The 12,154-nt window shown below is 39.5% G+C and overlaps 1 protein-coding gene across 3 annotated transcripts in view; it reads right to left on the bottom strand.

Annotated features, from left to right (window-relative positions):
• The window catches only part of USP34 (ubiquitin specific peptidase 34), a 103,932-nt gene that overhangs the window by 77,041 nt on the left and 14,737 nt on the right, over positions 1–12,154 (bottom strand). For 2 of the 3 annotated variants that reach the window (XM_028725173.2, XM_028725174.2), the window contains exons 2-6: positions 9,626–9,713; positions 6,789–7,212; positions 5,032–5,082; positions 2,912–3,061; positions 57–124 (exon numbers count right to left, since the gene is read on the bottom strand). In XM_028725173.2, coding sequence (XP_028581006.2) covers positions 57–124; positions 2,912–3,061; positions 5,032–5,082; positions 6,789–7,212; positions 9,626–9,713 — 781 coding nt within the window. The remainder of the gene's footprint in view (positions 1–56; positions 125–2,911; positions 3,062–5,031; positions 5,083–6,788; positions 7,213–9,625; positions 9,714–12,154) is intronic. The other variant, XM_077925420.1, reaches the window with a different exon arrangement.

Here is a 12,154-nt window from a genome sequence, read left to right as displayed (position 1 = left end):
GTGATTTGAATTTATTTTGACAAGGAAAACCCCAATAATGGGTCTGCAAAACATACCTGATAACATAAGTCCTAAATGGTATAATGTGTTGCATAACAGCAGGGATGTGCAGCCATATTCTGATCTATATAGCAAATACAAAAATTGAACACTATAAATCGACAAGTCACAGCAACAACTGCTTTTCAGACTCACATAAATTGCCTACTGAAAAGAGGGGGATTTATTTTCCCTTCACATAACTTTTTTACATTCAAAACTTGGGTTCATGCAGAAGACGGAAATGGAATGCCAGTTTGCCTGGATCCCCTAAGCCAGAAGAGTAGGAGGCAAGTTTTTTTGTGAGAGGAAAAATAATAGGGATGGAATGTGCTTTCTCAGAAAGTTTTCTGATGCCTTTTCCTATTAGCCCCAGCCCATAGAGGGAAGGAAGCGCATTCAATTGGGGCCTCACTCTGGAATCTGAGGCATGGCTCTATTATACTAATGCCTTTTTATAAGGGTGCCTTTTTTGGCCAAGAACCACATTAGATGCTGGCTAACAGTCTGAGGGTTGAGGGTCAGGTGTTGGCATGGGCAAAGGGATGTGGTCATCACACTCACTCTCGTTTTGCTCAGTCACTCCCAAACACTTACATACAACACACAGACCGCATGGATCCCTATCATGCCCTCTCCTCTAAAGCATTATGCATTGAGGGAGGGGATTTTCCTCCTCATTGCCTCCTCATTGCCTCCTTCAGGTGCATTCCTGTTGTGCCACTGGGCAGGGCAGAGAGAATGAAACATTTCCACCCATTTGGCCACTGTGAGAACAGGATAATAAATAATAATAATAATAATTATTATTATTATTTATACCCCGCCCTCCCCGGCCAAGATCGGGCTCAGGGTGGCTAACACTAAATATAAATACAGTGAAAACATTTTTTTAAAAAAAATTTAAACAAAAAAACCCAGTTGATTAAAATATAAGTTAGAATAGAGTTTAAAATGCAGCCTCGTTTTAGTAGTAGCCTATAGATCAAAGCTACAAGGGGAGAAAACATCAAATATTCACCGGAGCCAAGTATCCATGCTGGTCCTACATGCTGGTCCAGCAAAAAGAGCCAAGGGAAAATTTATGCACAAATCCCATATAAGGGGTTCCATCAAAAAATAAAATAAAATGGGGGGGGGGGGGGGGGTTAGACTGAGTCCAGCCCAAAGGCCTAGAGGAACAGCTCCGTCTTGCAAGCCCTGTGGAAAGATGTCAAATCCCATAGGGCCCTGATCTCCTGCAGTAGGGCATTCCACCAGGCAATGGCCAGAGCTGAAAAGGCCCTGGCCCTGGTTGAGGCCAATCTAACCTCCTTGGGGCTTGGGACTTCGAAAGTGTTGTTGTTTATGGACCTTAAGGTCCTCCGTGGGGCATACCAGGACTAGATACGCCATTGGCCTGATCCAGCAGGCTCTTTCTCTTCCTTTTTCAGAACCAAATTGGACTGGGGGCTGGGAGACCACTGGGGAAGACTTGGGAAGTCTGAGTTGGGTCTGTAGATCAGCAGTTCACCACCTCTATACTAAGGCCTGTTGCTATGCAGTTCCAATGCTTTTAAAAAAGGATGAAAAAGTATTATTTCCCTTTGGGAACAAGTACTCCCATTTATTTGACTGTCCCTACTGTCAGGGAAACATGGTGAATATATCTGGAGAGCTACTCATATCCAGGAAACATATGTGGTGAACTTTCTCTTAATTCAGTTCAATAATTCAGTAAAATATTTACAACTGGGCCTCCAATTCAACTGTATAATAAGGTATTTCTCAGGAATACCTTTCATACACTTGCTCTGTGGCTATCACAAATACAAACATAAACATTCTCAAAACATCAACCCAATAGAACAACTTGGTTGTAGAAGGAACAACCTTGTATTTGCCCATGTTAAATATATGCCAGTGCAACCACCTGGAAACAATATCTATGCCAGTTGCAAGTTTTAATGAGCATCGTTCAAATGAACTGACTCCACAGTAATCACCAGAGGAACAATACAGAAAAGTGGGAGCCTGTGAGACTGACACAGTGATGAAAAATAACTGGGCTTTCTTTATATTTCACATCTGGCTTAAATATGTTTAACTGGTGGTTGTTTTGAATAAAGTTAAGCCAAAAACATATAAATAAATCCTAACATTTACACCATAGCCGTTTCACTTTTACCCAGTAGTTTTCCACTGAGGTACCCAAACCTCATTTATATTTATTATCCCTCTGTCTGTGTGGCATCAGAACATACTTTAAATTACTGAGCTGGATGGAAAATAAATCTGTTATTGTGGTGCTGTTTATTGCAAATTACTTTGGAGCACAGGGATTTGAAAAATTTGGCTCCATTTTTTAAGGGCAACAAAATTACTTGATCTTAACTTACGACAAATATTTTCCATTAGGTTTTTAAAGGACTACTGTTACCAGCCTGCAATTTTATTAGCCTATTTCGGAAGGAAATTGCCATTCAGGTACGTTTTTAAAATCTCCAGGTTGTTTTGAAATAAAATGGAATCCTGTGAAAAATGAACAAATTGTAGCTATGGAAGACACATATACTGAAAGCAAGATTTTTTAAAAAATTGATGGAATTTGTCACAAAGATATTGCGAATACTATTTTTCTCAGCAGCTGGACTTTTAGTCAATGGTTGCAATAAAGGGGTATGCGAGCAAATATATTCCAAATTTTTAAAATGCAGCATTTTTGTAACTTAGAAGTAAAATTAGTATAATTAAAATTTAGAGGTTTTGGGACCATGGCTTTTGAGACTAGTACATGTTACCACAGAAAGCCTCTTGCCTTTAATAAGACTTTACAGGCAACATTTACTGCATCCATGTTAAATAAATGAGAAAATCCTGAACACATACTTACATTAGACACCACAGTGATAAATGCATGTGCTATGAGAAATGGCAATGTTTCCGGGGCTCCATATTCAAAACAGTCCTTCATGAGGGAAAGACCATTTTTTCCGCAAAATAAGCAAACGTAGCGAAGCAAGTGCAGCGGTACTTCTACATCCTATGGACATAAGAACACATTAAAATATATATTACAAATGTCCACATATAACTTTTTCTCAACCAAAATGACAGCATCTTAATAATTCCTCCTATAGACTATTCTGAAAGGCTTTTTGTGGGCATTAAGTCAGTCTTCCAGGTTCTGCACTGACTTTCTTTTGTATTCCAGGCACAATTCAAAGGCGTTAATATCTGACTTATTCATGTCTTCAAAGTTTGACTCAATTTACCTAAGGGTGCCGTATGAATGAAGACATTTGAAGGACCACATTTTACATTCATTGCGTATCTGCAAACCCTGGTCAATCTATATGAACAAATATATTTTTACTATTTCTTTCTAGCTTTGTTCTGCCTTCTATTCACCCATATGCAAGACGGCAGTGCAATATATGACCATTCAAATTGAACACAGCCACAAGAACAAACCATGCACAAAAGCCCACTCAGAAAGGGAGTAGAGCCTAAGCACAATGGAATATTGGGATTGTACTCAATCCACCACTTTATACAGGTTCGTTTAAGGCTCACGAGAAGCATCTCAACTACCTGCTTGGGACTGCAAAAGCAAGATCACCCAGCATCTAGCAGGTCACCCAGACATGGCTGATGGGCAACTTTTGGTTTGGTTGTCAGAAAACGTGTGAGACCATGATTCAGACGAAAGATATATCTGTACCACATTGTGTCTGCTTGCTCAGAAGGATGGGAAAGGGTTTAATGCCACAGTGCTCAACTCAGAAGTATGGAGAGCTCGAAAGGACTCTAAATTATGTTGGAATGGCCAGTATCTTAGGAGAAAAACCAAGTATTAAAATTTGCTTTCACCCACACTTTGAAATACATTGCCCCTGGAATTAGGATGGTGCCAGCAATTAGTTCTTAATACTTTTTTTTTATTCAACCATGCTTTTTCAGGGTAGCATTGTTGGATATTGTTTCTGCTGGCTTTTACAGAACGATCTAACGGATGCCATTGCTTCAACTGTGTGTTTGTTTGTTTGTTTGTTTGTTTGTTTGCTTACTTACTTACCATTTTCAAATGGTCTGTTGCAAAGAAGCTCTTTCAAAAAGTAATAATAATAAATCATTTATATTCAAAGTCCAAAGAGCAAGCAACAAGTACAAAATGTACCCTATGACTATGGGACTTCCTTCTTCAGGGGACTCCCCCAAATCTCTTACAAAACCACTAGAAGGTTTCTACCTGGGTGGCCATAACTAAGCTGCTAGGGTAGTCCCAAGTGCAGCCCAAGGACGGATGACAGGAACAACTGACTTTCGCTAGATCATACATTAACATTAAAGCTCAGTACAGTCAAACCTCGTTTCCCAAACGCCTCCGTTTTGGAACGTTTCAGCTCCCAAACGCCAAAAACTCAGAAGTAACTGCTCCGGTTTTCGAACAATTTTCGGAAGCCAAATGTGCTACAAACGTTTCAGAAGTCGAATGGTCTTCCGGAACGGATTATGTTTGACAATCAAAGTTTGACTGTACTTTATTTTCCATGCAGAAAGCACCAAGTTCAGTCCTTCATCTCTAGTTAAAAGGATCAGGTAATGAAAAAGGCCTCCTTATGAGCTCCATATGAGCTGCTAGCAATCAGAGCAGCCAATACTGGCCTGGATGGAGTAATGAGAGGGGCTGTAGCTCAATGAGCACATAATATTCATGCAGAAAGTCCCATGTTCAACCCCTGTGATCTCCAGATGGGGCTAGGAAATACCCTTTTCTGAAACCAGAGGCAGTCATTGCCTGTCAGAATGAGCAATATTAAACTAGGTGAACCAATGGGCTGAATCTGTTTAAGGCAGCTTGGAAATTATATTTATTTTAATGGGTTCTTCCAGTTATAGTGTATTCTGGATCACTCTAAACTACTGAGATGGAGCACGCTTCTGAAAGTTAATGAGCTGTAATTTATTAAAACTACACACATCTTATATACAGAAATAAAGCTAACTTACATTCATATCACAGAATGCTCCCAATATATTGCTTTCTTGTGCAGAAATATCCTATTTAAAAAATAATAAATGTTATGAATTTAACCAACATGAAAGAAAAAGATAAACATCATCCATAATTTAGATAACACAGCTGCGAAATTCAATAATATTTTCCTAAGGCTGCAACAATGCATGTTTGATTCAAGGCGACTGAATTTTGCCGTTTTAAAAAGCCACATGCTTGCATACAGAACCTGGTATATAAACTGTTTTGTTTTGTTTCTGCCTTCTAGACAAAGCCATGTTTTCTTGGGCTTCAAGAAAAGTAATGCAATAATTTGAATTTGCCTATTACAGAGTATGTTATTTCAATCCAAGGAGCCATAGATCACAGAAGTCAGCATCAATATCTACAGATCAACATGAGGGTGATAAATCGATGCCTTGATTCTTTGGAACTTGGATCCAAGACCACTCTTGGCATAGCACATTGTGGACTAACCAAGTGTAGTAATAGTAGTGATGATGAAAGGGGGAGTGGTTAGGGTGCCTTCCCTTGCAAGCTGGTTTCTACTCAACTTTTACTTTCACAATATTTGTGTTCAGGCTGCAGCAGGACAAGTTGTTGGGAGTTTGAGCCGATCTACAAAATCAGCCTACAAATATAATTGAACAAGGTAGCAGAATAGAAACCTAACTACCCGTATTTTTCGCTCCATAAGGTGCACTTGACCATAAGGCGCACCTAGTTTTGAGAGGGGGAATTCAAGAAAAAAAATATTTAAAGGGAGCGCTGAGCATCCCAGGCTCTGCTCAGTACTTCCTTTAAAGAGCCGCACAGAGTGTGTGTGTGGCTCTTGGGGGCTTTTCCCCGAGGGAGAAGGGCAACCCGTCAGTGACAGGCTGCCCTTCTCCCTCCTCAGAGCCGCACTCTGTCCCTTCCCCCACCCCCCTAAAAGCGAGGGATAGCGACTGGGAAGATTCAATACCAGAAAGACCAAAAAATTATAGAGGACTGGGGGAGATTTACAGAATATCTGAAAAGCATATGTGTTGTACAGACAACGCTTGCTGGTTTTGAAGAGACTCTGTGAAAAATTAAGAAATATTGTAAAAAAGAGAGTAAGAGGGAAAAGGAGTTTCTAAAGGCAATATTAAGTTTAGAAATGCATTAATAATAGAAACTTTAACGAAAGATTGGCAGAGAAACTGAGGGAAGTCAAAAACTGATGAATGAGTGATAAAATATGTGTTGATTGTATAAAAATGTTTGGAAAATGAATAAAAATTATTATTAAAAAAAAGTGAGGGATAGCTGCGTGAAGCCTCCACAGGGCAGCGGGATGAAGGCTTCCCCCTGCCCTACAGAGGCTTCGCGCCACTAAGGCAGAAGCTAGAACAGCTAGAGGGAGCGCTGCGCAGCACTCTCTCTAGCTGTTCTGGCTTCTGGGGTAACCCCAGAGCTGCTCAGGAGCTTGTCGGGGCTGGAGGGGGAAGCCCGCCCCCCCCCCAGCCCCAGGGACCACACATTCGCTCCATAAGACGCACAGACATTTCCCCTTAGTTTTTAGAGGAAAAAAGTGTGTCTTATGGAGTGAAAAATACAGTACCTTCCTGTATAAAGAACCAAAGGATTATGAAAAAAAAAGAGTTATGCTCTGACAAAATAGTAAGAACTTACAAACTGGAAAGACAAACGATGAATCAAGTAATGGTTTCAGCATCAGAACACAGAACAGCCCACCTTTGTATGTGTTAATTAGGATAACATGTACCTCAATTGTAGGATGCGTATTATGCTTGTAAGCAGTATACAGGGGAAACTGGATCTGAAAGATTTTCGCTACACAAAGCAAAAGCTTCTCCTTTTCCTCGGTGCTCCATATGCTGAAGGCATCAGCGCCCTTTGTGGGTTCTTCCTCTGTTAGGATACAAGTTCTTCCAGAGTCTAACTTTTTCTCTATGGACTTGTGTCTTTCCCCATTTTCTTCTCCTCCACGAGATTCTCTTTCTACATTCAGCGGCTCATCAGATGGATTATTCTCATCTTGCCATGCTGAGTCTATGTTGATAGTGCAATGTTTACACAGCTGGTCCCGAAGAGCTTGAACCTGGGCAATTACTAAATTTATAAGCGCACACACAACTTGGTTGAAGATCTCCAAATGCTTATACTCCTTGAAGCAGCACAGACATTGCCTGTTTTAAAAGGGATTTAAAATGGCAAATCAAGATGGGAAATGTTGGAAGAGCTTAAGAAACAAATGACTAAGCAGTAATTCATGTAGATAACCTGGGGCTGAACGTGTCATGTTTCTTCCATCTTGTATTTAATCGTCTTATATGAAGGAAGACTGATATAAATTGACTGCAGTTACATAAATACCGTGGTACTTATGTCCTTGGTATATGTAAAACTATAGCATGATCTGAGAGTTCTTTACCATTATAAATAAAATGGATTAATAAAAATCAGCATCACGCGGTGTTGGGAAATGTCAGAAACAGCAAGAAACATCAATGCAGCTTCTGACTTTCTACAATGTCTGCCATGAAGTGTGAGTCCAACTCCACCCATCCCCCAAGCACTGAGCATATGCCAAAGGACTCTGAAGGTGTGGGATGTTATCAATTTTACCTGGTAAAAAACTTGTATGTTGTACAGGCAATGTGGGAGGGGAAAGCATCATTTTGTGCTGGAAATACAGGAGACCAGCAACAACCAGATTACATTTATGGTTGCTACTAGCAACAGGCATTGTGCACACCTGTAGATAATTATATTGAACTAAAACACCTAATACAGAAATCTTTTGTATTTAATATGTATTGACTAGCAAAGTGAGCAATAACAATGTTTTTTTTAAAAATTACAGTGAAATAATCGCATTGAAGTTTAATAATTGATTCCAGAGGATATTCCACTTCTTCCAAGATACAAAGGCAATGTCATTCCTGTTGTTTAAATAAAAGACATTTACCCTGGCCAACCTTGTCTGACCACCATGCTTGCCCACTTGGTTCTTCAGCTTCAGCAGCCAAGTATGTTGTCAGGATGAAACAAGATACTTAGGCATCACTGCTCCTTACTGAGGAGGCCTTTTCTGCATCCTCTCTCACAGGTATTGCAACCATCCAGGGACAGAGGAAGAATCCCTACACCCCCCACATGGACTTGGATAAGGGGGTTTAAAATATTGCTCCAGCTACTCCCACTATAACCCAATACCCACCTCTCCTAGTCAGGCATGGCCAAACTTGGCCCTCCAGCTGTTTTGGGACTACAACTCCCATCATCCCTGCTCTAGATTAAACACTGAGAGGGGAGGCAACTAAAGATAAAAGAAAAAGGAACAATCTGAAAAGGAAGAAGAAGAAGAAGAGAGAAATCCGAAGAAGAAGAAGAAGAAGAAGAAGAAGAAGAAGAAGAAGAAGAAGAAAGAAGTCCAAAGAAGAAGAAGAAGAAGAAGAAGAAGAAGAAGAAGAAGAAGAAAGAAGTCCAGAGAAGAAGAAGAAGAAGAAGAAGAAGAAGTCCGAAGAAGAAGAAGGAAGAAGAAGAAAGAAGTCCGAAGAAGAAGAAGAAGAAGAAGAAAGAAGTCCAGAGAAGAAGAAGAAGAAGAAGAAGAAGAAGTCCAAAGAAGAAGAAGTCCAAAGAAGAAGAAGAAGAAGAAGAAGAAGAAAGAAGAAAGAAGTCCTGCACCTTGAGGAGCCAAAAATTAACTCTACTCTTCTGAAGAAAACACAGTCAAGACTGGTAGGAAGGGGTTCCTACTTCTGGTTGGTCACAGGCAACCCTTTTTTTCTTGTTTTGGCGCTGCCTTCCAGAAAAGGAATTAATCCTTTCTGGTATGCTCCATTTCTCCGTTGAAAAAGAACCTCATCTGGCAAACCTTGCAAGGTGTGTCATTAAGGTGTTTATTGGCAAAGTAAGCCTTGCTCGGCAGGCACAGAAAATATCACATTCTAGGAGATTTATTAGATATTAATCAATATAAGCGTATGCTTCTTTTATAGGTGGTGTGTTCCATAAACCCAAATGCCACTGTTTAATCAGGATGTAGGCGTTTCCCCACCAATCACAATCCTTTTCCAAAAATACCTTGGGTTGAAAGGTTGTGATTTGTACTTTCAGACACTAGTCCTTTCCACTATAATGCTGCTTTTCTGTTCAGACATAGTGCACAGCATGAGTCATTGCAAAAAATGTATCACTATTTCAAATAGATACCCTTCTAGCTGTGACTAATACGTTACATCTCCCCTCTGTGACAATTCCAGCAAAAGCTATTTTGAAATCAATAAGACCCAATAATTAACTTTTAAAATTATCTGTAGAAATCCTACATTACCACTCTCCAACATTTAAATTTTTTAAAATAAACATGTTTTAAAATAATAAGATACCCCTGCTTCACAAGTTAACTAGAACCTATAAAACTCTTCTAACACTGTCTTAAATGCCAAAAACAGTTAGCTGAGAAGGAGCAAAGTAATCTTCATGCCATAGTCCTTTTTAATGCTTACTATTTATGTACAATGTACTTATAAATAAATAGGCATGAACTTACAAAGATGCATCATAAATTGGGAGCACTTAAAAAGCTGAATTTACCTTTGTGTCCAAGAATTGATATAAGCAAACACCTTGAGTGCATGTTCCTTTCTGAGCTGCAATCCATCACCACCTTCAATGTCAGATACTAAAGAAAAACAATTGAATCATCAGTGCCATGAAGAACGTTTGAAACTTTAAGCTGTCTGCTAAAAGCATATTAAGGTAAACAACATATTTTCTAAATGCTTCAGGGATTAGCCACGGGTGGAAAAGTAATAATTAGACTTAAGTTTTCAAATCGGCATTTCTTAAGCATTCAACTTTTAAATGTGGTGGGTGGTATGTAAAACCCCAAAGTATTGGAAACCAGCTAGAAAACACCTGCTTTGGTTAGATCCAGAGCATAAAGAGGACTTGTCTCTTTTATATACTCTTTGCTGTTAGACCATCAGTTTTCTCCCCTCTCTTCTTTGGTATCTGTTTGAGAGACGATCCTGGAAGTCTATTGGATAATGTGCAGTAGGTAAAACTATGGCTTACCCACCTTCTTTGCAACTATCCAAGAGAATTCCTGAAAAATAATCGATTGATGGTTCTTGACTTGCACATTGATGGTTCTGCCTTGCACATAAAACTAGAGTTGGTTCCCCTGTGTTGGAAGGGTCTAACAAAAAATAAAACTATTGGCACATGGAGTAGTCCTGCCTCTTGGGAAGAGGTAATGAAGGAAATTTCTGTAATAGGTGTACCAGTGACTTAAACCTCAAATTGTGTCTTTTGTCAATTTTTGATTTGTCAAATATGGACTTACTTATGTAAATCCCCGACCTTTTTTTTTTTTAAGTAGCTGCTTGTGTGGCCATATCACTGGGCTGGAAGGAGTCCTCGGGTCCTTTTTAAAATATTTGGTTCAATAAAGTAATGGTTATTCTCATTTCTGAGAATTTGACTTATAAATTAAGGGTATCTCAGGGTTCAGTTAAACTAAGGGATTTTTGTCTCCATTTGGCGGCCATTTGTTACTTATATGACAGGCCAATAAGAGAGATGGCAAGTCACAATGAAATATGGCTTTATTTGGTATTCATAATATTTGTCTTGTACTCTTTCTGTATTTGGTCGGCTTTTGTTATAACATCTAATTCACCATGTAGCTTCTTGACAATGTATTTTATTTTATGAAGTAATAGCTGTGAGCTCCGGGAAGGTATACCTTTTCTCTTCTTCTTCTTTCTTTCATAGTTCTCACTGGTTTGTTATTTTACCTTTTAAAAAGCAGCTTTAAAAACCACCTCCCTCGAATATAGATCTGGGATTAAAAGCTACAAGCAGCATTAAGTTTTTAAAAATAGTTTAAAAAAAGAAACTTCCAGAGCCATAGCAATAACTATTCATTCCAAACCAGCTGACAGCAATAGCCTATAAATGTTGAATATAAGCAAAAGATAACTGATTTTCATAGGGTCAAGCAGAAGTCACCCAAGATTATCATCTGAGCACACCTGAAGAGCTAAGATCACAATACTTAAGAGCAGCGCCTCCAATTCCAACATGATGGGATCTGCAAAGACATCCCAAGGTAATTTTGAGATTGATTCTATCAAATACAATAAGCTAGGAAAAGCCAACATGCCATCCTCTCTAAAACAGGCTGAAATAAGAAGAAGAAGAAGAAGAAGAAGAGTTTGGATTTGATATCCCGCCTTTCAGTCCCTTTAAGGAGTCTCAAAGCGGCTAACATTCTCCTTTCCCTTCCTCCCCCACAACAAACACTCCGTGAGGTGAGTGGGGCTGAGAGACTTCAAAGAAGTGTGACTGGCCCAAGGTCACCCAGCAGCTGCATGTGGAGGAGCGGGGACGCGAACCCGGTTCCCCAGATTACGAGACTACCGCTCTTAACCACTACACCACACTGGCCACACTGCAAATAAATGCAGAAGATTTTGCAGCCATGACTGCTTCCAGTTGAATCAGGACCATATGCCTTACAGGCCTGCCCAAGAATGGCAATTACAGACTAGCTGAAAATTTTCCATATAATTTCCATTATTGCTGGGAAAAGCATGACCTTTGCAACCAGGTCTGAATCATTGGTACTTTCAAAGTAGCTGGCATTCTTCCCTCATATAAGGAAAAGTTTATGTTGCTTTTACCAGAGGGGACAATTTCTCCTAGCTTCCTGTAACAAAGCCAAGAAGCAAGTGGATAACTCTATTGTCAGGCAACTGAAAACTTTCAAACCAACCAGAAGGTAATAGAGCTTCGACAACAGAGCAAGCTATCCAAGAACAGTGGCATCTGCAACTGGGAAGGTTTTAGGCACCTTATATTCTGCCTTATGGTTGGACCAGATAACTCAGGAAAGCAATTCCTCTGAAGAATTAAGAACAAATTGTTGAATATATAGCAGCTCCCACTTCCTAAAAGCCACCATTGATTTCTAGTGTCAAAGCTCGAATTAGATAATCACCCAGTGATATTAGGTGAAATTATTTTCAAAGCTTTATTTTGCAGCAGAAAATTTTCTGCTTCACGACTTCACTAATAACAATGAACGCATACCAACTGCAAATATAATATTAAGCA

The sequence above is a fragment of the Podarcis muralis genome, chromosome 3 (genome assembly GCF_964188315.1).
Source record: "Podarcis muralis chromosome 3, rPodMur119.hap1.1, whole genome shotgun sequence".
Taxonomy (NCBI): domain Eukaryota; kingdom Metazoa; phylum Chordata; class Lepidosauria; order Squamata; family Lacertidae; genus Podarcis; species Podarcis muralis.
The sequence above is the reverse complement of the archived record's forward strand: the minus strand, read 5'-3'. Positions and strand labels throughout refer to the sequence as shown.